The sequence below is a fragment of the Sciurus carolinensis genome, chromosome 2 (assembly GCF_902686445.1).
Source record: "Sciurus carolinensis chromosome 2, mSciCar1.2, whole genome shotgun sequence".
Classification (NCBI taxonomy): Eukaryota; Metazoa; Chordata; class Mammalia; order Rodentia; family Sciuridae; genus Sciurus; species Sciurus carolinensis.
In genome coordinates this window covers 124655173-124678099 of record NC_062214.1, presented here as the reverse complement: position 1 = coordinate 124678099, position 22927 = coordinate 124655173, and the positions used below count along the sequence as shown (strand labels likewise).

At 39.2% G+C, this 22927-nt stretch overlaps 3 gene segments (V, D, J or C); all 3 read right to left on the bottom strand.

Annotated features, from left to right (window-relative positions):
• Nucleotides 1-1851: 1851 nt before the first annotated feature.
• Nucleotides 1852-2594, bottom strand: LOC124976530 (T cell receptor alpha variable 19-like). The segment is given in 2 exon segments: nt 1852-2246; nt 2448-2594. Coding segments are annotated over 2 exon segments (444 nt in total).
• An 11834-nt stretch (nt 2595-14428) lies between these two features.
• LOC124976529 (T cell receptor alpha variable 17-like) lies at nt 14429-14925 on the bottom strand. The segment is given in 2 exon segments: nt 14429-14721; nt 14874-14925. Coding segments are annotated over 2 exon segments (345 nt in total).
• A 6682-nt stretch (nt 14926-21607) lies between these two features.
• On the bottom strand, nt 21608-22389 carry LOC124977874 (T cell receptor alpha variable 8-2-like). The segment is given in 2 exon segments: nt 21608-22142; nt 22266-22389. Coding segments are annotated over 2 exon segments (480 nt in total).
• Nucleotides 22390-22927: the final 538 nt, after the last annotated feature.

Here is a 22927-nt window from a genome sequence, read left to right as displayed (position 1 = left end):
CCTTCCCTCTTCCCTTCCTCTCCTCTTTCTACTTCCTTCTCTGTCTCCTCTCCTTCTCCCTCTCCCTCTCCATCCTATCTACATTGAAGAGCAACACCTGTGTGTTCATAGCAGATGACTTCCCAGGTCACTCTCCTCTCTCCCCAATCACTCTGGCTTCTTGCTAGTCCTGTTACACTATTGTGCAGTGTGTGAGCACCATGGAAGTTTCTATAACACCCAGTTGTCTTCTTCCAAATATAATAAGGTAGTTAATAAGTGTTAGGAACTCAAGAAGCTATGAAATAAGTGTGTTTTGTGAGGCCAGCAAAATTTTGGAAAGAACTGTTCAACAGCACTGCCTACTTTAAACCTCTACACTCTGCAAGTAAGGAAATAGAGGTTGAAAGAAGTTAATTTCCTTAAGGTCACTCACATAGGTTGTTTATGTAGTGATCTCTAAAACTTCAGTTCAGTATTCTTTCTCCTGGCTATTCTGTACCAGATACCACTATACCTCACTGGATATGACATCCATAAAGGCAGGAATCATATCTTGTTAACTAATGATTTTCTAACACCTACCTACCATACAACTAAGCATCTTTCAAAGTTGTTATATTAATTTGAAATAATAATGAATAACCTACACTTAAATTTCCAGACTAGAATATACAGTGTGATACATGAAATTTTGAGGAAAAACAGATATAGTTTAATCAAATGTTAATTCAGATTTGTCTGTCTTATGAATTTGTTTATAAATATAAATAATTTTTGTAACTAATAATTTAACATTGTAAATTTAGATAAATTTATATTATGAAAACAATGGTATATTTGCATATTTTCAAAAATGAAATGAGTATTCTTTAAAGTCTTCACATGTTCGGACAGAACATTTGGCCTCTACTCCAGAAGGCCTAGCATTCATAGATCTCTCATTTTTTTAGGTGAGCAAGAAATCTCATTTTTAATATGCTTTTAGAGTTTTAAACAATGAAAATTAAATTCAGAGATTTTTGAAAAGATGTATGGAGCAAAAGGAATAAAAATCCTTGTTCTTGAGCACTAGTTATACATCTGGAAACATTTTTATTTTTAGTCTGGAAGTTGACACTGGCAAAGATTCTCTGGTGTTGGCTGCTATGACAACTGTCATTCTGATTTTGATCTCTTCTCGTCTTCAAACTGGCAATAACTTGTAGAGAAAAGATGAAGACAAGAGAATCCAAGGTCAGGATAAATTCCCAATAATCATCTCCCTCTGTGGGCAGCAACAGATTTAGATGCTCTTTAAAAAATCATAACCATGTCAGAAAAGAGAGAAGTCAGACGATGGTAACTTTGGAAACATTTCAAATCTATTCTGCTTGTACAAAAGGTTGTTAATACGATTATGGGAAAAGATCTTAATTAAATAACTTATTCTACCTGATGGATTAGTAATTTATTCTTCCTGATTGATCATTTTTGAGAAAAAAGTATTGAGAAAGTTTCTCAAAAAAATTTTTAAAAATCAATGAAAACCATTTGTTTTACAAGTGAACTAAAGCATTCTACATACTAATGAATACATAAATGAATTTATGATTCTAAAAATTTAACAACTCATCAATAAAACTATCCATTTTGTATAAAGGTAATTTGAAACTCTCAATTCAATAAAATCAATACATGATTAATAAGTCTTGTTAAATTGTATTTCAAAAATAATTTTTGCATGTGCTATAAAAGTATCTGCTACATGTTCTATCAATCTATTGCGTAGGACAGGAGCTACACATCCTTCTAACAAGTGAACATCTGGACGTTCTACTTGAAGTGCACTCAGGTTTCCTTGCCAAACCCCCACCTGCGCTGACACAGCCCCTACTCCTCTCTATCTGGGGTGGAGTCTCCCCCCAGAGGCCCTAGCTCTTCTTGAGGTTTTTGTGGGACTCCTACAGGCAACCCTCTCACTGTGGCCTCTCTCAGAGCACAGAAATACACTGCTGCATCCATGAGCTGTGAGGCTGTGATGGTGAGCTGGATGGAACGTGATGCCTTCTGGAAGTTCAGAGAATACCGACCCTCTGTTGTATTTTGCTCATTGTAAGAGTCCTGACGAATAAGGAAAGTTAGTTTCCCACTTGGTAGTTGTTTGTACCAGAATAAGTAGTAAGTAGGATCACGGGTTTCATATACACACTCCAAGGTCACAGCCTCCTTCTCCACCACAGAAATTGCAGTCTGATCTTGAATTACCTTCTGGGCCATGCTGGTTCCTACAAGAGAGAGGAAGAAATAGACTAATCCTTTATCTGGAATTATGGGAGTAAAAAGGATAAAGTGACTAAGGACCCAGTGCTCTGATCCCATTGCCCTTTATCCATCCCTTTTAACCTCAACAAGAAGCAGTGATCTTCTCTCTGCATAACCTTCATGGCTGAGAAGAGCCTGAGTCTTGTGCTTGTGCACATCCTTACCAAGACAGATGGAGGTGATGGCTGCTCCCAGCAGGCTGGTGGCCCACATAGTGGTAGCTCTTCCCCTGATAGAAATATTCTGTGTTCTGTCTCAAATCCAGATTTTAAGTTTGTTCCTTATGCTCAAGAGGCACAAGCAAAGATACCAAGCTGTGTCCTTCATCTGCTCTAACAGGAAATGCAGTTAGCAGATATGGGGCAGGTTTGCCTGGGCCCTGTCACATGCTTCCTGTATAGTGGGAGATGCCTGACAGCTCTGAGCAGCTGTTTTATCTTTTTATAACTTATTGTGTTGGAAATAATAGAAAATTGAATCATGTTCAGCATATTCTTCTTTGATGGAATACGGAGGATTTAAATTTATTTTGAACTATCGTCGTGTACTAACATGGTCACATATATTTTGGTCTTACATACTCCGTTTTTTTCTACAGGTGGTGCCAATGTGAAAAGTAAAAACAGATTTGGACTCTCTAACAAGAAGGTAAAATTTTAGTCTCAACCTTTGTTCCTACCTTGCCAGTCTTGGAATTTGACAAAAATCACATGAGGAATATTTTATTGTTAGTGAATAATTTCACATCATGTCTCCTGAGTCACAAACTGACCCCGGATCCTACATACATAGCCTCCCTCTATCAACATCCTGCAACAGAGAGATACATCTGTTATAACTGAGGAAGCTGCATGAACACATCATTGTCAGCCAGAGTGTGTAGTTTACATTAGGTTTCGATCTCAGAGCCATTCATTCTATGGGTTGAGACAAATACATAATGACATATGTCCACCATTACAATATCACAGAGTTGTTTTACTGAAAGTGGTAGCGATGACTACACAAATCTGTGAATATTACAAAAGGATTCATTTATGGCATGTGAGTTATCTCTCAATAAAACTGTTAATTGAAATTGATAAAAGTGAAAATATATGAATGATAGCTAAAGTGACTCAATTGCTGTGGTGGAAAGTATGACTTGGGGCAGGAGAACCTGCAGATATCAGGACAAACTGAGGCTATTATAATAATCAATTATTATTTTTCAGTGCTGAGGATTGAACCCAGGGTTTCATGCATGCTAGGCAAGTGTTCTACCACTGAGCTACATCACCAGCCCATAATAATTCATTCTTATAGAGGAAGTTAATCTCTACGTGGTCCAGAGACATATTTATCATGAAACAAATGAAGCTTTTATTTCATGGCTTCCTGTTATTCCAGCCACAGAAACAAATATTTCTAAGTTCAGTTTCTTTTTCTTAAAGAGAACCCTGAAATGAAGCAGCATTAGACCTTGCAAAGCCCATATTGCACCTGCCACGTCCAGAGAATGCAAGAAGGAAAAAGGACATGCAGGGCTCCCAGATCTTCAGAAAATTAGGGAACTTCTCCTGATGAACTAATTCCCCCAGGGTTGCAACAAGAGCCCAAGTTCCTCTGTTTGTGTTCATTTGGTGTGGAGAAACATGGGAGTATTTTATCCATTTGTGGTCCCAGTGAATTATAGTACATGGGCACCCTCCTCTGTTATGAGTGGACACCTGAGTTTTTTGTTGGCTGCTGCAGGAGGATCATGGGCATAAATTGAGTGATAAAAATAACAGGTCAGTTTCACTGCTAGAGTCATGTCTAGAATCCAGAACTTCTCAGAGCACAGATCCTCAAGGTCATTCTTCAGCATTAAAGAGCTGCCAAGCTGAGTGAAAGGTCAGAGTGAGATGTGATCAAGATGCCCTAGAACAGCCTGCACTGACAGGGCTGCTCTGAAACTGCAGTGCCCCAGACAGGAGGATGGTCTCTCTTAGCTGTCCTCTTAGAAATTTCATAGGCATTCACATTTCTAGACCAACCCTATGGGAAAAAGAAGTCAAGGACTGAGCAAATAAAGTTCCCATTTATTGAAGATAGAGTTTCTGCTGCTAAAATCAGCAAGACACACAATCCAGGTTCCAACTATAAAAACAGATCACACATTAGTTCATGAACTATTTTGCCTGGTCACATTTATAAACAGTTAAAGTGACATGTTTCAGCATAGACCAAATAACTAAACTGTCCTGTAGCAGAGCTAGTGAAACTTGTCAGGCATGTTCTCCATTTGTGGGAGAGAAGAAACATCTATGCTGAAAACAGGCTCCTCTGGAAAACAGCCCAGTTCCCTTTGACGTTGTCCCTCCCCCAATTCTGCTCTGGAGAGTAATCCAAGAACTCCAGATGTCCTGCTCTGAGTCAACAGAGTTGGAAGGTCCTAGAGGAGACATTCAGCCAGAAACACTGGACAGAGAAATCACCCCTCCCTGAGTGGCCACACCCAAGACCCCCTCACCCTCTGGGTTTGCACCCCATCTGCACACCCAAGAGCCTCAGAGCACAGAGGTCAGCCCAGGCTTACATCTACAGGCAAGATTTATTTATGGGGAAGGAGCTGTCACCCTTAGTTGACCTGCCTGGAAACACTGCTTGTCTTCTGATGAGTTTTTCAGTAGAGTCCCAAGTCCTTGGATGTACCAGAAAAGGAAAGGTGCGTGGCTGTGTCTGTAAGTGCAGTTCAGGGTCAGAGCTTCCCCTCAGGGAGCAGGAAGCAAAACAGGGTCTCTGCCTGGGTCAGAGTCTCCTTTGCACCCTTCTTAAAATAGTAAAGGCTTTGTTACACTGGTAATGTAATGGGGATATTCTCCAATTCCAAGAGGGTTGAAGGTCATCCTAAATCCAAGGCATAGAACATCTTAACCATTTTGAGTTAATACTGCTTTCTGAATATCGACAAGATCACCAATCCTGACAGGAAGCAGACAGCATGGTTGCCTGAGAGTCAGCAGAAGGTTTCATTCAGGGATTCCCCAAAGTTGAGACAGTTCTTCCTCTAATTGCTTGATCCCTTGTGGAATCTTCTACAAAGTCTGGTCCAGGTGTTAAGCAAGACAAACTGCCCTACAAGATTATGCCACAAGCTGAAGAAAAGAGAGATGTGTTGTTCAGAAGCAGAAGGGGAATTAGTCAACTACCAACTGGAAGGGACAGTACCCTGTTTTCCCCTATCCCTGCACCCTGCTTTACATCTTTGAAGGTGGTATTTACCCTAGACTGGAGCTCAAGGTGCAAAGAAGAGAAAGTAGTATCTTGGGCTCCAGGAAGAACACAGTAACACTCTGCACACTTTTAGTGGTGCCTGGGGCCCAGGCAGTGGGTATTTCTTCTGTCACCCTCTTTAAGTTCAGGACAATATAGCTCCTTAAGTCTTCCCAGTCCAGCATCAAATGCATGTTCACACCTAGTAAAGATGTTTTTAGGTATATGGGTTCACTGGGAGTGTAACAAAGCATTTTGTGAGATCTCCCCTTGACACATTTCCACACCTTTCCTGAAACCAGGGGGTGAACCCCTCTGTTTGGACTCTCTCCCTTCTCTCCCCTGCCTTATGCCTCATAACTTCAATTCATTCTTTAAGAACATGAGTGCACTCACTTTTTCTTCAGCCTGAGTCAGGTCCCAACTCCTCTCCCTTCATATTTTGTGTACATATCTGTCTGATCACATCATTTTACAATCCCTGTTTCTCAAGTTACAGTTGGTGTTCCCAATATCTGGAACCCAATCCTGTTAGTATCAATAGTCTGTCTCCCAAAATATACAAGCCCTTTACTCATGAAAGATGCTCAAAATATTCAAAGAATGAATGAATAAATGAATGAATGAATGAATATGTCCTTTTATGAAGTATAGTCTGTATGAGAGGATGTATCTCAGGCCCTGGTGTAACCAGTTTCTCCCAGGGCAGGTCCTGGATAATAGGTGTATCTGTTTCTCACAACAGATGTTCCTGTAAGGGCCACTCTCATTCTGACCATTTTTTAAAATTTAGGGCCTCCAAACACATACAAAAACAAAACTAGGTACTAACTTTAAGACTCACAGATGTTGCAAAATTATCAAATAAAAAAATTGCAAATAAATATAAGTAAAATTCTAATTAAAACATCAGTGTAAGAGATGACACTTTGATGAAACTAAAGAGTTGGTATACATTATGAGAATAAAGGTAAGAATGGATACTTCAATAATGGACAAAGTGATTTGGAGCTTGATGTATTATTGTCTGTGTTATGATTAGTAATTGCTAGGGGAAAGTTTTGGTTTTTTTTTTTAATTCGAAAGTACCCAATTAAGTCCTCAGTGTACAATTTTATTATTTCATGAATCACCAAAGATTTATCTCTGAAAAATATATAATGTTCATTTATTGCTAACTTTATATCTACTGAATTGCACGTTGATGCACACTAACAATGGATGTGAAAAATACATCATTTTTTTCAATGGGAAGATAGCGGTGACCATGTTAATGCAAATTACTTGGAATTTCGCCTGTGTGCATAGGCCATAATCAAAATAATAACCAAATTGCCCTGAAAATTTTTATCCATCTAAACAACCATGATGTCTTGGTTTATAAAGTGCTATTATCCCTTTGACCCTTAATTTGGTGAAAATGACACGAAAAAGCATTACAATAAATTAGGATGTTCAATTCTAAGTTAGTCACCCAGATGATTAGAAATATGCTTTTATTCTGCCTATCCAAGAACATGGGAGCTCTTTCAATTTTCTAAGGTCTTCTTCAATTTCTTCCTTTAGTATTCTGTAGTTTTCATTGTAGAGGTCTTTTACCTCTTTTGTTAGATTGACTCCCAAGTATCTCTTTTTTTGAGGCTATTGTGAATGAAATAGTTTTCCTAATTTCTCTTTCAGTTGATTTGTCAGTGGTATATAGGAATGCAATTGATTTATGGGTGTTAATTTTATATCCTGCTACTTTGTTTAATTCATCTTTGTTGAGTTCAAGAAGTTTTTTGGTGATGTTTCTTTTCTTTTTTCTTTTTTTCCTTTTGGATCTTCTATATGTAGAATCATGTCATTGGAAAATAGGGATAGTTTGAGCTCTTTTTTTCCTATTCATATCTCTTTAATTTCTGTGGTCTGCCTAATTGCTCTGGCTAGGGTTTGAAGGACTATGTTGAATAGAAATGGTGAAAGAGGGCATCCCTGTCTTGTTCCAGTTTTTAGAGGGAAGGCTTCCAATTTTTCTCCATTTAGAATGATATTGGCCTTGGGTTTAGCATATAATGCTTTTACAATATTGAGGTATGATCCTAATATCCCTGGTTTTTCTAGTACTTTGAACATGAAATGATGCTAAATTTTGTCAAATGCTTTTTCTGCATCTATTGAGATAATTGTGTTATTATTGTATGTTGATTTTTGTATGTTGAACCAAACTTGCATCCCTGGAATGAACCCCACTTGATCATGGTGCACAATTTTTAAATATGTTTTTGTATGTGATTTGCTAAAATTTTGTTAAGAATTTTTGCATCTATGTTCATCGGGGACATTGATCTGAAGTTTTCTTTCCTTGATGTGTCTTTGTCTGGTTCTGGTATCAGGGTGATACTAGCTTCACAGAATGAGTTTCAAAGGGTTCCATCCTTTTCTATTTTTTGATGACCATGCTACCAAAAGTGCTATACAGATTTAATATTAAAATTCCAATGATGTTCTTTATAGAGATAGAAAAAGTAATCATGAAATTCATTTAGAAAAGTAAGAGGCCCAGATTAGCCAAAGCAATCCTTAGCAAGAAAAGTAATGCAGGAAGCATCACAATACCAGATCTTAAAATATTTTACAGAGCTATAGTAACAAAAATGGCATGGTACTGACACAAAAGTAGAATTGAAGACCAAAGGAACAAAATAGAAGACACAGACACAAACCCACATAAATAAAGGTATCTCATACTAGACAAAGTCACCAAAAACATTTACTGGAGAAAAGGTAGCCTCTTCAACAAATGGAGTCGGGAAAATTGAAAAACCATATGTAACAAAATGTAATTGAACCCCTATCTCTCACCCTGCACAAAATTCAACTCAAAGTGGATCAAGGACTTTGGCATTAGACCAAAGACCATGCACATACTAGAAGAAAAAGTGAGCCCAACTCTCCATCATATCTGCTCAGGAACAGATTTCCTCAATAAGACTCCTAAAGCACAAAAAGTAAAATCAAGAATCAATAAATGAGATGGCATCAAACTAAGAAACTTCTTTAGAGCAAAGTAAACCATCAAGAACACGAAGAGAGAGCTTAAAGAATGGGAAAAAATCCTTACCACATGCACCTCAGATAAAGCATTAATCTCCAGGATATAAAAAGAACTCAAAGCACTTAACACCAATAAAACGAGCAACCCAATCAATAAATGGGCAAAGGAACTGAACAGGCACTTCACAGAAGAAATACAAATAGTCAAAAAATATATGCAAAAATGTTCAACATATCTAGCAATTAGAGAAATGCAAATTAAAACTACATTGAGATTCCATCTCACTCCAGTCAGAATGGCAATAATCAAGAATACAAGTAACATTAAATGTTGGTGAGAATGTGGGGGAAAAAGTTTCACTTACCATTGCTGGTGGGACTGCAAATTGGTGAAACCACTCAGGAAAGCAATATGGAGATTCCTTAGAAAATCTGAAATGGAACCACCATTTGATTGAGTTATATCACTCCTTGGTTTAAACCCAAAGGACTTAAAATCAGCATATGACAGTGAGGCAGTCACATCAATATTTATAGAAGTCAATTCATAACCAAGTAATGAAATCTACCTAGATGACCTTCAACAGATGAATGGATAAAGAAGATTGTAGAATATTCCTCAGTTATGAAGAAGAATGAAATTATGGCATTCACCAGTAAATGGATGGAATTGGAGATTATCACACTAAGAGAAGTAAACCAGTCCCCCAAAAATCAAAGGTCAAACATTCTCTCTGATATGTTGATACTAACCCATAACAAGGGAGGGTAGGGCGAGAAGCATAGAAGTCCATTGGATTAGACAAATGGGATTGAAGGGAAGGGAGGAAGAATGAGAATAGGAAAGACAGTAGAATGAATTGGACCTAACTTTTCTATGCTCATATGTGAATACACAACCAATGTAATGCCACATCATGTTCAACTACAAGAATGGGATCAAAATTGTAATGGGTTGCACTCCATTATGTATAACATGTCAAAATACACCCAAGTGTCATGTATATCTAAAAACAATCAATTAAAAATAAAAATATGCTTTTATTCAAAAATAGACTAATGGGCTGAGCAACTCTGGAGGCTAAGGCAGGTCACAAGTTAGAGGTCAACCTCTTGCAATTTAGTGAGACCCTGCCTCAAAATAGAAAGGACTGGACATGGAGCTCAGTGGTAAACCTGGTTCAATTCCCTGGGTTCAATTCCCTTCCAAGTACTAAAAAAAGAGAGAGAAACAAATGGGATTACATAAAATGAAAAAGCTCTGCACAGCAAAGGAAGAGATCAACAGAGTGAAGAGATAACCTACAGAATGTAAGAAAATATTTACCAACAATTAATCTAACAGAGGGTTAATATCCAGAATATGTAAAGAACTCAAAAACTTAACAAAACGCATATCATCTAATTTAAAACTAGACAAATGGTTTGAATAGAACTTCTTAGAAGAAGAAATACAAAAAAGTCCAATATCTAAGCCAGCAATGATATGCAAATCAAAACTACAATGAGATCATCTCACCTAAGTTAGAATTATTACCATAATAATTAATATAATAATAACAATAATGTTGATAAGTTTGTGGAGGAAAAGTAATTCTTATACACTGGTGGTGGAAATGCAAATTAGTAGAACCTCTGGAGTATGAAGTTTCCTCAAAAAACTGAAAATAGAACCACCATATGATCAGCCACCCAACTCCTGGGAAACAAAAATGAGATAACTAAACCAAGAGATACCTGCACACTCATGTTCATGAGGGACTGTTCACAAAAGCTAAGATAAAGAATCAACAGAGGTGTTCATCAACATAAGGGTAGATAATGGGAAATGTGTGATATATATACACAATGGAGTATTATCTAGCCACTGAGAAGTATGAAGTCCTTTCATTTGCAGCAAAGCAGATGGAACTAGAAGGTATTATTTTAAGTGAAATAAGGCAGACACAGTATGTTCTCTCTCTTGTATGGGAATTTAAAAAAAAATAGTTGACCTGAAAGTAGCATAGTGATTACTAGAAATTGGGATGGCTGTGGGGTGTGAAAAGTGGTAAGATTTGGTCAGTGTCTACTATATGCATATATGGAATTACCAGAGTGAGCCCCATTAATACATATAATTAATATGTGTTGATAGAAATATTATAAAAACAAAATTTAAAAAAAAGATTTGTCATCCAACAGAAAACTCCAAATCTAAAAATACCCAAGGTTTGGCAAACTTCTTTTCTATAATCTTTTTTTTTTTTTTTTCTGATACCAGGGATTGAACTCAAGGATTCTCGGCCACTGAGCCACATCCCCACCCCTTTTTATATTTTATTTAGAGACAGGGTGTCACTGAGTTGCTTAGCACCTCACCATTGCTGAGGTTGGCTTTGAACTCATGATCTTCCTGTCTCAACCTCCTGAGCCACTGGGGTTACAGTGTGTCCAGCAACTTCTTTTCTATAAAGAATCAAATAGTAAGTATTTTAGACTTTAAGGTCATAATTTTCTGTTGGCACTATTCAACTCTGCTGTTTTCACATAAAAGCAAACCTTTACACCATGTAAATGAAAGGGCATGGCTTCTTTCCAGTAAACCTGTGTTTACAAAAACAGATGGCATGCTGTTCTGTTTGACCACTGGGGTATAGGCTGCTGACCTCTGATACAGCCTGGAATTAATTTATATACCTCTAAAGATCCATGGACTTAAGTCTGAGAAATACACTCAGTCTGATCTTCATACTTGTTTTTCCATGAGGATATTATCATAACTCTTAGAGAATGCTTAAACTGAAGTAAGTATGTTATCTAAGATAATGGATAGGAAGGAGGAAATAGGAGTTTATCATTATACCTGAAGTACTTTGTTGCTAAAGATTCAAAAGTGAGCTGCACAAATAATCATCCCTGCCATTAAGAAGCACCCAGAGTAGTAATAGAGATCATTTTTTTAATCAAATAATCAAAGAAATTAAAGAGAAATTGCATGTTTGAAAGCCAGAGGTCCCCAGTTGTCAGAGAGGTCACTGAGATTCTTAACTTATGATCTCTTGACCAGATGTACAAGAATGAGTGGACAGTTAATAGTTTCCACTGTTTTCTGTGAAGGGAAAAGCATTTTTAGAGGAGTGGGAAAGTGATTTGGAGGAAGAAAAGGAGAAGGAACCCTTCAAATTGCTAAGTTCAGGTCACATTAGGAAGTTTTTCTCCATCTTAAGAACAAATGAGAATCTGGGTCAAACTGACAAGGTCACTCTCAGTGCAAAGGTCTACACTGGCATAGTGGGTGTGTCAAGTGCACTGGGGCAGAGAAGCAAGGGATTAAGGTAGGTTTTTAATTAGGTCGTGGAGGCAAATTAAGTGGTGGACACTTAATCTTTTGGAAGATTTCATGAGTTTAATTCAATAGAACTAAGAGAAAGATTAAGTGCAGAAATTAAAGAAATGAATAAATATGACCCAGAAAATTTATGAGTCCTAACATGCCCTGAGAGTGGGGGAGGAACTGTGTGCTGCCTATTTTGTGCCCATTCTTTCCTATGTTTTACTAGCAGAACTCTATTTTGATGTGGGTGGCAGCATAGTCAGATTTTCTTAACAAGTCCTGGCACCCCATCTCCTCCTCAGTTTGCGGGAGAGGGGACACATCTGGTGACTGGTGAGTAAAATGTCAGTGAAGGCTGCCAGGTGGAGCTTCGGGAAAGGCTGTCCTCTGCCAGCAGGCGTCCATCACCTGTGATCTCTCTGTCTAGAAGGGTTGTGACCTGGAAGGATCTCTAGCAGTTTCTTGGGAATGTAAACACAACAGTGACACCTGAAGCATGAGAAACATTAAGCTGGAAAGACCCCAGGTCCCTCACAACATGACGAAGCCCCTAACAATGACAGCCCTGCTTGGTATAGAGCTACTTTATATGAGAGACAAGTAATTTCCTCCTTGTTAAAAACACTGCCAGGGTTTTCTATAACAAGAAGCTCTGCCAATCTCTAAATAAGGTTAATGATATTCATTAAAAATGCAAACCCATCACCTTGCCAGAGACTACTGCATGAGCCAGCACTGAGCCCAATAGTCCAGAACTTTTGTGGTGCTCTGGGTGACTCTAGTACAAGTGGTGCTAACAGGTAGGGGCTTTTGGGACTATGGCCTGCCCTGTGTTTCCCCTGCTTCTGCATCTTTTTCACCAAGCATGCACATAGATACAAATGCCCTGATTTTCTCCACACATTTTCAGTAGTGTCAAAACTGTGTCAAGAAAACTATAGTCAACATTTATTTATTTTAATAGGAGTGAGAATAAATAGATGGAAAGCCAATGTACTTCATCCTAGAAGCCTTTCACAACACTGCATTTCCATTCCTGGATATTGAGAATATACATCCCTCTGTTAGATGGCGAAAGTATGACTTTCTTACAAATTCCCTTTTTCCTAATGGAGAAGTTGAGACTTGGAAATCACACAACTCTTAACAGCAGAATCTGATTCAGATATTTCCCTCTCTTATTACACAATGGCTCCAATCCTCAGCTGTGAAATGGAAGGTTTGCTTGGACATATCCTAAGATTCCTCCTAAACCCAATGCCTGAGAGTCCACCACTTCCTGGAACCAGAGGAAAGCAAGAGTCATCTCAGGCGACTCAAAGAACCCTCGGGGCCAGGGCTGCAATAGGACAGGTGAGAATTTCCGTTATGGTTTGAATGTGAGATGTCCCCCAAACGTTCATGTGTGAAGCAATGTGAGGAGGTTTAAAAGAGAAATGATTGGGTTGTGAGAGCCTTAACACAGTGAATTAATCCCCTGATACAGATGAACTGAGTGGTAAGTGAAGGGGGGTAGTGTGTGGCTGGAGGCCGTGGGCACTGGGGACATGGCCTTGGGGTATATATTTTATTTCTGGTGGGTGTAGTCTCTCTCTGCTTTCTAATCATCATGTGAGCTGCTTCCCTATGCCACACTCTTCTGCCAATATGTTCAGCCTTACCTCAAGCAATGAGGAATGAAGCCAGACTTGTATGGACTGAGACCTCTGAAACAGTGAACCCCCAAATAAACTTTTCCTCCTCTAAAATTATTTTGGTCAGATCTTTTAATCACAACAGCAAAAAGTTGACTAAAACACCTTTCATTACTGAGCAGTCCTTCTTCATCCTCTGTTGTTCAGGGTTTACTTTTTTCCTTTTAAAATTAGAATATGAAGAATCATTTGGACTCAGTGATCCAAATCCTTCACTTCAAGTGAGGCTACAAAAGGCATTTATACTGAGGGTGAGTGTGTCAGGTGAGACCCGGGGCCCAGGGTTACGCCACATGCATCCAAGATGACAACTGGCAGAGAGCCAAAGGGAGTGCTGAATGCGCCTTGAGAAAAACAGGAAGCATTTACCATTGGCTGTATGATAATTAGTTCAGCCGCTTAGCACGTGGACAGATATATCTTACATGTATGCTTGAGCTCATGATCGCTTGACCTTTAATAGGATTGGATGGACATATCTGATTACAATTGCTTATGCATGAGACTGCTTATATATTGAGGGTGTTATCCGAATAAAGCGGAAGCTGCTTCATGAACTTCTGAAGTGTACATGTCTTTTGTCCCGCTTGTCGGTGGCAAGCGGCAGGTGAGCCTGAGAACATGGAACCAAGATGGGCAGAACTGAGCCTGGCCTTACAGTTCCCTTTCCACATTTTGTGACCTTTGCCCTATTCCAAGATGCTTTAAAAAAAAAAAAAAAAACACAAATTTGAATGGGCTCCCTGCCCACCACATGTAGACTCCTTCCTGAAGAATGTGAAACCACAAAGTCCACCCATGGTCAGGGCTTCTGGAAAGCAGCCCTGGCAGGGTTTGCATCAGGGCTGCAGGTGCCTGCTGATCACTGTGCTTCTGTAGCACAGAAGTAAGTAGCAGCATCTGCAGCCAGGGAAGCGGTGATGGACAGGATGCTTCTTTTGGTGGAGGTGTCCAGGGTGACTGTTAGTCTTCCATTGCGTTTTTCTCTCTCATTTGTACGTATTAAAATCACCAGAGCAGGACCTTTACCTGAATCCTGTCTATACCACTGCAGGCTGGTAGTACTAGCTTTGTAACTGCAGTTCATGGTGGCATTTTCTCCCTCCTGGATGCTCAGGACTTGAGGACTTGCTTCTTCTTGTTGGCTGTTCACCCCTAAGCAGAAACAAGACCAGAGACCAGAAGTCACCAAATGCATTTTCAAATTCTCCCTTTTCTAAAATCACAGGAAGACTCAACTCTCTGGTGGCATGTGGGCTCTAAACTCTGGTCTCCCTCTTCCCATCTCCATTAGCTCCCCCACTCACAGGCCAACTGAAGCCCCAGAGTCACCAAACACACTCCCAGGAGTTTCTGCATCCTTCTTCCTTATTGGGATCACAGGAGGCACAGTTCTGGGACCTGAAAAGGAGCCAGGTCCTTCAGTCAGAAGAGTTAGTTTCCATTACTGAACATTTATCTAGTCTTCCATCCCCCTCCCAGAGTCTTGACTTTTTTACCCAGCCAGTCAGCAGCAAACTCAATCCTTTGCTTTGAACACACACGCAAGCAAGCAAGGGTGCCTGTGTGCACACACTTATACACACACACACACACACACACACACACACACACAGATTGAAACTGGGTCTTAGGAGAGGGAGGCACTGCCATCTAGTGGTGGCAACATCATCCTGCTGATAAAATGTGTTCTGGATGGTGAAATGTGCAGAACTGACACTGAAGGAACTAGAAAGCTAGTTCATTCTCTGTCTGCATTGAATCCTGGTTTCAGCTTAGAGTAAAAGTAGATATAATTGAATTCAGATGAGAACTCAATGAGGGAAGAATGTTGAAGCCCAGAAATTATTGGATACCCTTGAAAGCCACTGTGAAGTTTGATACAATTACAACAATTTCTACAAACATATCTTCAAGATCATGTGCTTTTTTTTTGGGGGGGGGGGCAGGTAATGCTGGAATGAGAGTATATGTCAGAGTTTTTATTTTATGAGCAATGCAAATGGACTGTGATTTGATTAAATAAAAAAGGAACAAATTAGTGAATACCAGGTTTGCCTGGGAATCCCCAATAGCTTCAGGAAAGTAGACTCAAATCTACCAAGTCAGGGCAGCACAGAAAATCAGTCTGGAGAAGCCCTCTTCTGAGAATCCATCGGCTCCTCTTCTGAGTCCCAGACTCTGCAGGTGGTTCCTACAAAGCTGCTCAGGCAGAATGACATATGTAGCTGCAATTCTACTGTCTCTGCTGCCCAGTCATCTCTGTGTTGTTGTAATTCCCTCCACTCACCCAAAGGAAACTCTTAATCTCTCCTTTATCCATAACTGGTTCCTGAGTCAACACTGAGAAGGATGCACCTGCTCCTGGGGCCCACTCATGTGCCCACAACTATCTGCACAGTAGGCTCATATATGAAGTACCACTTTGCTAGGGTTGTATTACAAAGACCACAGACTGAATGACCTAAGCAACAAAATGTATTTTCTCACAATTTTTGAAGATTTAAGTCAAAATTCCAGGTGTCAGCAGTTTGGGGTTCTCCTGAGTCTTGCAGATGGCTATCTTCTCACTGTGTCTTCAAATTGTCCCCCTTCCGTCTGTGCCGTCTGTGCTCAAATCCCCTCTTATTACTTGGACACAGATCATTTTAGATGAGAGCCACCCAAAGGACCCTATTTTAACTGAATCACCGCTTTAAAGGGCCTATCTTCAATACAGTCACATTCTCGGGTATACAGCATTGGGACTTCAACATATGAATTTTGTGAAAACATAATTCAGTGCATAGCAATGAGTATCTGGGTCTTTCAGTTTCTATGGCAGGAGGATGGGGCACAGGCAGAGAAGAAGCTTTGTAGTCCAGACATCATGGAGGTCAAGGTGATAACCACCCACTCAGTAGCTGTCTATATGCTCTGGGCCAGTATTCTCTTGACTGTAAAATATGAATAATGGGTAATAAAAATACAGTGCTCCCTTTTCAGAGCTGTGAAAAGTCAGTGATGAGATCATAAAGTGCCATTAGAACAGGGCCTGATGTGATGTCTCAAAACTTGCTCTTGCTAAAAAAAAAAAAAAAAAAAAAAAAAAAAAAAAAAAAAAAGGGTCCTGATTCTGAGCAGTCAAAAAAATGGCAAAAATCCTCTAGAAAATTTTGTGAATTTTTCAATATTGAACTTATGATGTTCTGGATGGAAAATGAGCTGGTAATTGAGAAGAAGGAAAGGAAGATAGATAGAAAAAAAAAAAAAAGGAAAGAAGAAGCATGGGGGAGAGTGTTGGAGCAAGTGTGGATTGGAGAGTGCCAGGAGGGAACCCTGCAGCAAGGTCTGGGTGGGATCACAGCCAACACAAATCCATTTTTCTTGGAAAAATGGGCAAGGAACTGAGGTTATCTTAAAAGTTGAAATTTTATTCTGCCTGCTTTCTGATAGGTAGTTTTTAGAAATATAGAAATATAGGAAATATAGAAATACAGGAAATATAGAAAATAATTAAATGATGTCCCCTGACTAAGAAATACCAAGACTTGCCCAACATCACCTACAAAGAGGGCAGTTTTCCTAATATTTGTATTATTTGGCTTCATATGCAAAAATTGTTCAGACTCTGGGAAGGACAACTGTGAAGTCAGCTAACTAGGTTGAATGGGGACCTTTTCATCGTAACTTTGAACAGTGAAACATGAGAATTCATTCCCACATTTATAAATGAAATAAGTGAAGAGAAAATAAAAGGTTCTCTTGAAACATACATTTTATGCCAAGAACACAGATATGATTCAATATTAAAATATCCACTAATATAATAAATCAAGTTAAAAATCTATAACCTTTGCAAGTTAAAAATATTCAACTTCAAAATGTTTTCCTTATATAATGTCTTCACACATAAGCCAATAGAACATAACAGAAAGACCAGAAATAAACATTCATATCCACTCAACTGATCTTTGTCAAGGGCACCTGCACAAGGGAAATAAACAAGGGAAAGGAGAGTCTCTTCAACAAATGGTCATGGGGAAATAGATATCCACTTGCAAATGAATGACACTGGACCTTTAGATTACACCATACACAAAAGTCAGCTGGACGTGAATTCAGGCCCTGAACTTAAAAATCTGAGACTCCTAGGAAAAGATAAGAGAGGAGTTTCTTGATCTTGGCCTTGGCAGTGACTGGTTCGTGGATATGACATCAAAAGCACAGCCAACAAAAACAAAAGTAGTCAAGTGAGATTAGGATATCCCAAAGAGCTTCTTCACAGCAAAGGAAACAATCTCCAGATTAAAAAAGTAACCTATGGGGTGAAAGAAAATATTCATAATCACATCTGATATGAGGTTAATCCCCAAAATACATAAAACTCCTCAATAGGAAAAATAAAAATACTGATTTAAAAATGGAAAAAGACTTGACTGGACATTCCCCAAAGACATATAAATGGCCAAAGATATATTTTAAATGAGTGTCCAACATCTCTAATAATCAGGAAAATGATGATAAGTATTCATGAATCACTAAGGGGCTTCTAGTTTCTCATTGTGTATTCATTTTATTTTTCCTGTGAATCAGTTTTACTTTGTTTGTTTTTATAGTTTGGATGTGATGTTATTGGGTCACGAAAGCCTTAAGTCATTGCTGAATCAATCTCCTGATATGGATTAACTGAATGGTAACTGAAGGTAAGCTGTGTGTGGCTGGAGGAGGGGGGCATCAGGAGTGTGGCTTCGGGGTATATATTTTGTATCTGGCAAGTGAAGTCTCTCTCTGCTGATCATCATGTGAGCTGCTTCCCTTGGCCACACTATTCTACTACGATGGAATGATGCCTCACCTAAATCCCCAAAGAATGGAGCCAGCTATCCCTGGATTGAGACTCTTGAAACCGTGAGCCCTCAAACAAACTTTCCTCCCCTAAAATTGTTCTTTGTCAGGTCTTTCAGTCACAGGAGTGACAAAGCTGACTAAAACATTTGCATTTAACACGATCATACACATTCATGTGTCTAACAAGTTCTGCATGGTTACACTAAAAATATAGTACAATAATTTTCAACATGAGGTATTTCATATATTTTTATATATTTATATTTATATATTTTTCCTTCATAAATACTTCTGTAAGCTGCTAAAATCAAGCACACTGAGGCATAAGTTGCTACAGTATCATGAGTTAGCTGAGCTTATTAAACACCTCAAAAGCACAAAAAGTTCAGTGTAATATTGTGTAGAAATTAGACCATTTACTTAAATGCTATTTTAAAATATGTTACATTACAACTGCTATGTTAGAATGTTACATTAGAATGTTACATTAGAACTGCTAGCCCAGTTACCCTCTCACCAAGTATGAACAATGACAAATCTACAAGATACTTTGGGGAAAACAGGTACAGCATACTCTCTGTAAAATTGTGTTCTTACACTAGAGTTGCCTGCCTTGTCAGAACAATGGTTTTTAATTTTAAAAGCTACAAAAATCAAAATAACCAAAGAAAACAATGTAAAAGCACAATAGCTTTCATTCTGTTTTGTTGAAAATTCAGAAAGGAGACTTGGATTAAAACATATAATTTTTTTACTCTAAATACAATTTTCTTTTTTGATATTTTTGTTCTACTCAGTTGTACATGACAGTAGAATGCACTTATACATTTTGATAGATCAAACATAAATCTTAGCACAGACCAATCAGATGTGAATGTGTTTAATAGTAATTAATAGAAAATTAAGTTCTTCTGTGCCCAGCGTATGGGATCTCACGTGACTTTCAGCCAATCATTTCCTAGCTGTTCAGAGGCAACTCAGCAACAGGAACACTGATGGTGAGCAGCGAAGGAATGACATCACCCTAAGACTATCACACTTACTTCCTCAACTATGAAATTAGTGCTAAGTAATGTTTCGTCTTCTCTGGCTTAAAAACAGTTGCCTTCTAATCAGTCCTACCTATTTGCATGGTAGTTGAGTTACTGAACTGTTTAACCATAAGTTATTAACATAATCTTTCGTAGAAATATTTTTAATTGAAAATTTATCTTTGTTTCATCATGCATTTCCTGTTCTTGGTATCCTTGACAAAGATCAACTGAATGTACATGCATGGGCTTATTTATGGGTTTTCCATTCTGTTCCATTAGTTTGTACATCTACATTAATGACAGTATCACACTGTTTTGTAATATATTCAGAACCTAGGAGGTGAGGTGTTTGCCTTCAGCTTTGTTTTTCTTTCTCAAGATGGTTTTAGCTCTTTAGGGTTCTATGTGTTCAACTTACCAATGATCAGAGGAATGAGGTATTGCAATTAGATTTCACTTCACATCTATGAAGATGGCTACTATCTGAAAACAGAAGACAATCAAAGGGCTGCAGTTGTGACTCAGTGGCAGAGCACTTGCCTAGCATGTGTGAGGCACTGGGTTCAATCCTTAGCACCACATGAAAATAAATAAAATAAAGATATAATTTAAAAAAAAAAGACAAGTGTTGGTGAAGATGTAGAGAAATTGGAATCCTTTGACATGGTTGTGGAAATTCAAACTGTTGCACCTATTAGGGTAAGCAGTATGGATCTTCCTCAAAAAATTATGGATAAAACCACTGTATGATCCAACAATGCCACTTCTAGGTATTTATCTAAAATAATTGAAATTGGGATCTCAGTGAGATATTTGAATTCCCTTGGGTGTTGCAGTACTATTCACAACAATCAAGATGTGGAAACGACCTAATATCAGACAGTAGAAAAGTGGATAAAGAAAATGCAGCATATACATAAATAAAATATCATTCAGCCTTTAAAAATATGGTGACCTTGCTATGTGCAACAATGCAGATGTACCTTGTGAACATGATGCTAAGTGAAATGAACCAGCCATAGAGGGACAAATACTGTATGATTCCACTGAGATGAAATATCAAAACTGGTCAAACTCACAGCAGGGTAGAATGGTGGTTGCCAGGGACTACAGGGAGGAGGACGTGGGAAGATATTGGTCCAAGAGTATCAAGTTTCAGTTAGGTTGAAAATGTTCTAGAGATGCTTTGTACAATATTTTGCTCCTTGTTACCAATATTGAATTGTGGACTTACAGTTTTCTAAAAAAAAATTAAATCGTAAGTGTTTTCACCAAAATTTTAAAATATTATTGTCCCTGAAAAGTATAAACCTGATTGAAATAAAGGACAATGAAAGGATAAATGTTGTGTCAGGAAAACTCCAAACACTTAAAAAGGGATACAAAAGTAAAACTGGAAGTGTGATATTTGACTCCATGGAAATGTTACAGGTCAGGCTATATGGGCAATGACTAAACAGACTCCATTTTACCTTGAGACTCCATGTTAAGTAGGGAATACTTCTCTCATGGGAATACCCCGCCTCTGTACCATCAACAGTTACTTAACATGACATGTTTGGTAACACAAAATGGCAATTCTTGTATCATGAAAAATTGTTTTCTTTTTGATTCCTATTTTTCCTAAACAATGTACCATGTCAACAGTGATTGTCTAGATGTTAGTAACTGTTCTTCAATTTGTACCTAAGTAAGGTCATTTTGACCTACTTCCCCTTCTGCTTATGATTTTAGATCTCATGATGTTAGCTTATAGTTTTGAATCATAGCAGCAGACAGTTATGATTGATGTACTGACTTATGGTATAAAAGCCCCTGCAATCCTATGATGGGGCTATTCTCCCAATAGCCATTTTTGGGGCATTGTGTGAGACAGTCAGCTGGCCAGCTAATTAAGACTCTCAAATTTGGACTTCTCAGTGGTGATGGGTCTGTTCTTAAGTTGTGCCCCAAAACAGAAGAAGTGACACACCAAAAAGAAACCAGAGTCTGTCTATAGCCAGACACTAAAGTTCCCTTGAGGCAATGATAACCATTACAGTGGATGCTAGAAGTGACTTTTTAAAATGAAAATGCTTCTGCCTCTTTTACGTCAGAGCTCTTATAGCAATGATGTACTTTCTTCAGAGTGCAGGTGTTGGGTATGAAGTCGTGAAGGAAGACAGGGGTCCCTGCTGGAGAAATTCATCACAAGACCTTCATCTGGGACACAGTCAGACTAAAGGCAGCAGGACAGACATGGAGGCAAGTATTTAGGAGACAAAACACGCCCATGTGCTCAGCCACCCTGCCCTCTTGGGCTGCACAGAAAATGAAAACCTCTTGAAAATTCCCCAGCTTGAGCCCGTGGGTCACACAAAGTCCCCTGTGTCATTTCAGGTTTGTGCTCAGCTCCCCCTGCAGCCCCAGGCACTGTGTCACTCAGAGCACAGAAGTACTCAGCTGAGTCGCTCCAATGGGCTGAGGGCTTCCTCAGGTGGAAGGAGGTTTCATTCTTCCTCAGTTCAGCCTGGAAACCATTGATGCCTTTAACCAGGGTGGCCCCTGACATGTACTTCAGGAGGAGCTGGAGGCCTTGGTTGGGGCGTTGGTAGTACCAGAAGAGATAGGGAGAGAAAGAAGATGAGTAGCTGCACCTAAGCTCCAGGGGGATTCCTTCAGAGACCATGACGTGGCGGTCAGGCTGGGACACCGACTGGGCTCTGCTTCCTCCTGCAACATTAATGCTGAGTAAGGAAACGCAGCGCAGACTTGGCTGTGAAGAAAATGTGTCCCTCTTTAGTTCGAATCAACACGGTCACTTTTGGGAGGGGAGGGGGGATGGCATGTACTCACTCTGGGCGAAAATCATCGCCAGCACTGGCACGAGCAGCAGGAGCATGGCTGAGTGGTGGCGATGCTACAGGTATCTGTGCAGGCAGGAAGGTCGCAGTATCTGAGCCTTGGGGCACTGAGTGGAGAGGCTGGGAGCACAGTCCCTTGCTTGGACAAGTTTCACAAACGGTTAGAAAGAGGTTTTCCTTTAAGCAGTCTGGATGCTCTCTGGTCCCTTGTTCTAGTGACAGGTACCTTACAGACACCAGTGAGGAAGCATCAACCAGTGGCAGGGACGGACGAGGGGCTCAGTGGATGAAGAGGCGGCTCAGTAAAAACAGAAGCCTCCCTTGTGCAACATCGCCCTCTGGAGGCCAGAGACAGGACCAGGATCTAGACCTCGTGCTGTTCTTTCCCATGTCAGAGCTGTGATTTGTCAACTTGAAGGGAATGCGTGTCTCCCTTCTGGAATCTGTGATGATGTCACCACCTTTTGCAGTGCATGGTATTAATCTAAAGTACGTGAGAAGTGGGAATTATGCAACAGAAGAAGAGAACAATAACTTTTCTAACTGAAAAATTAGTCACAGAAGATTGTAGTCTAGACCCTGAATACAGATGATACTCCATAATATTTTGCAAAGCCATTCGTCAGACAGAGCAGGTAAGAATCAGTGACCTTA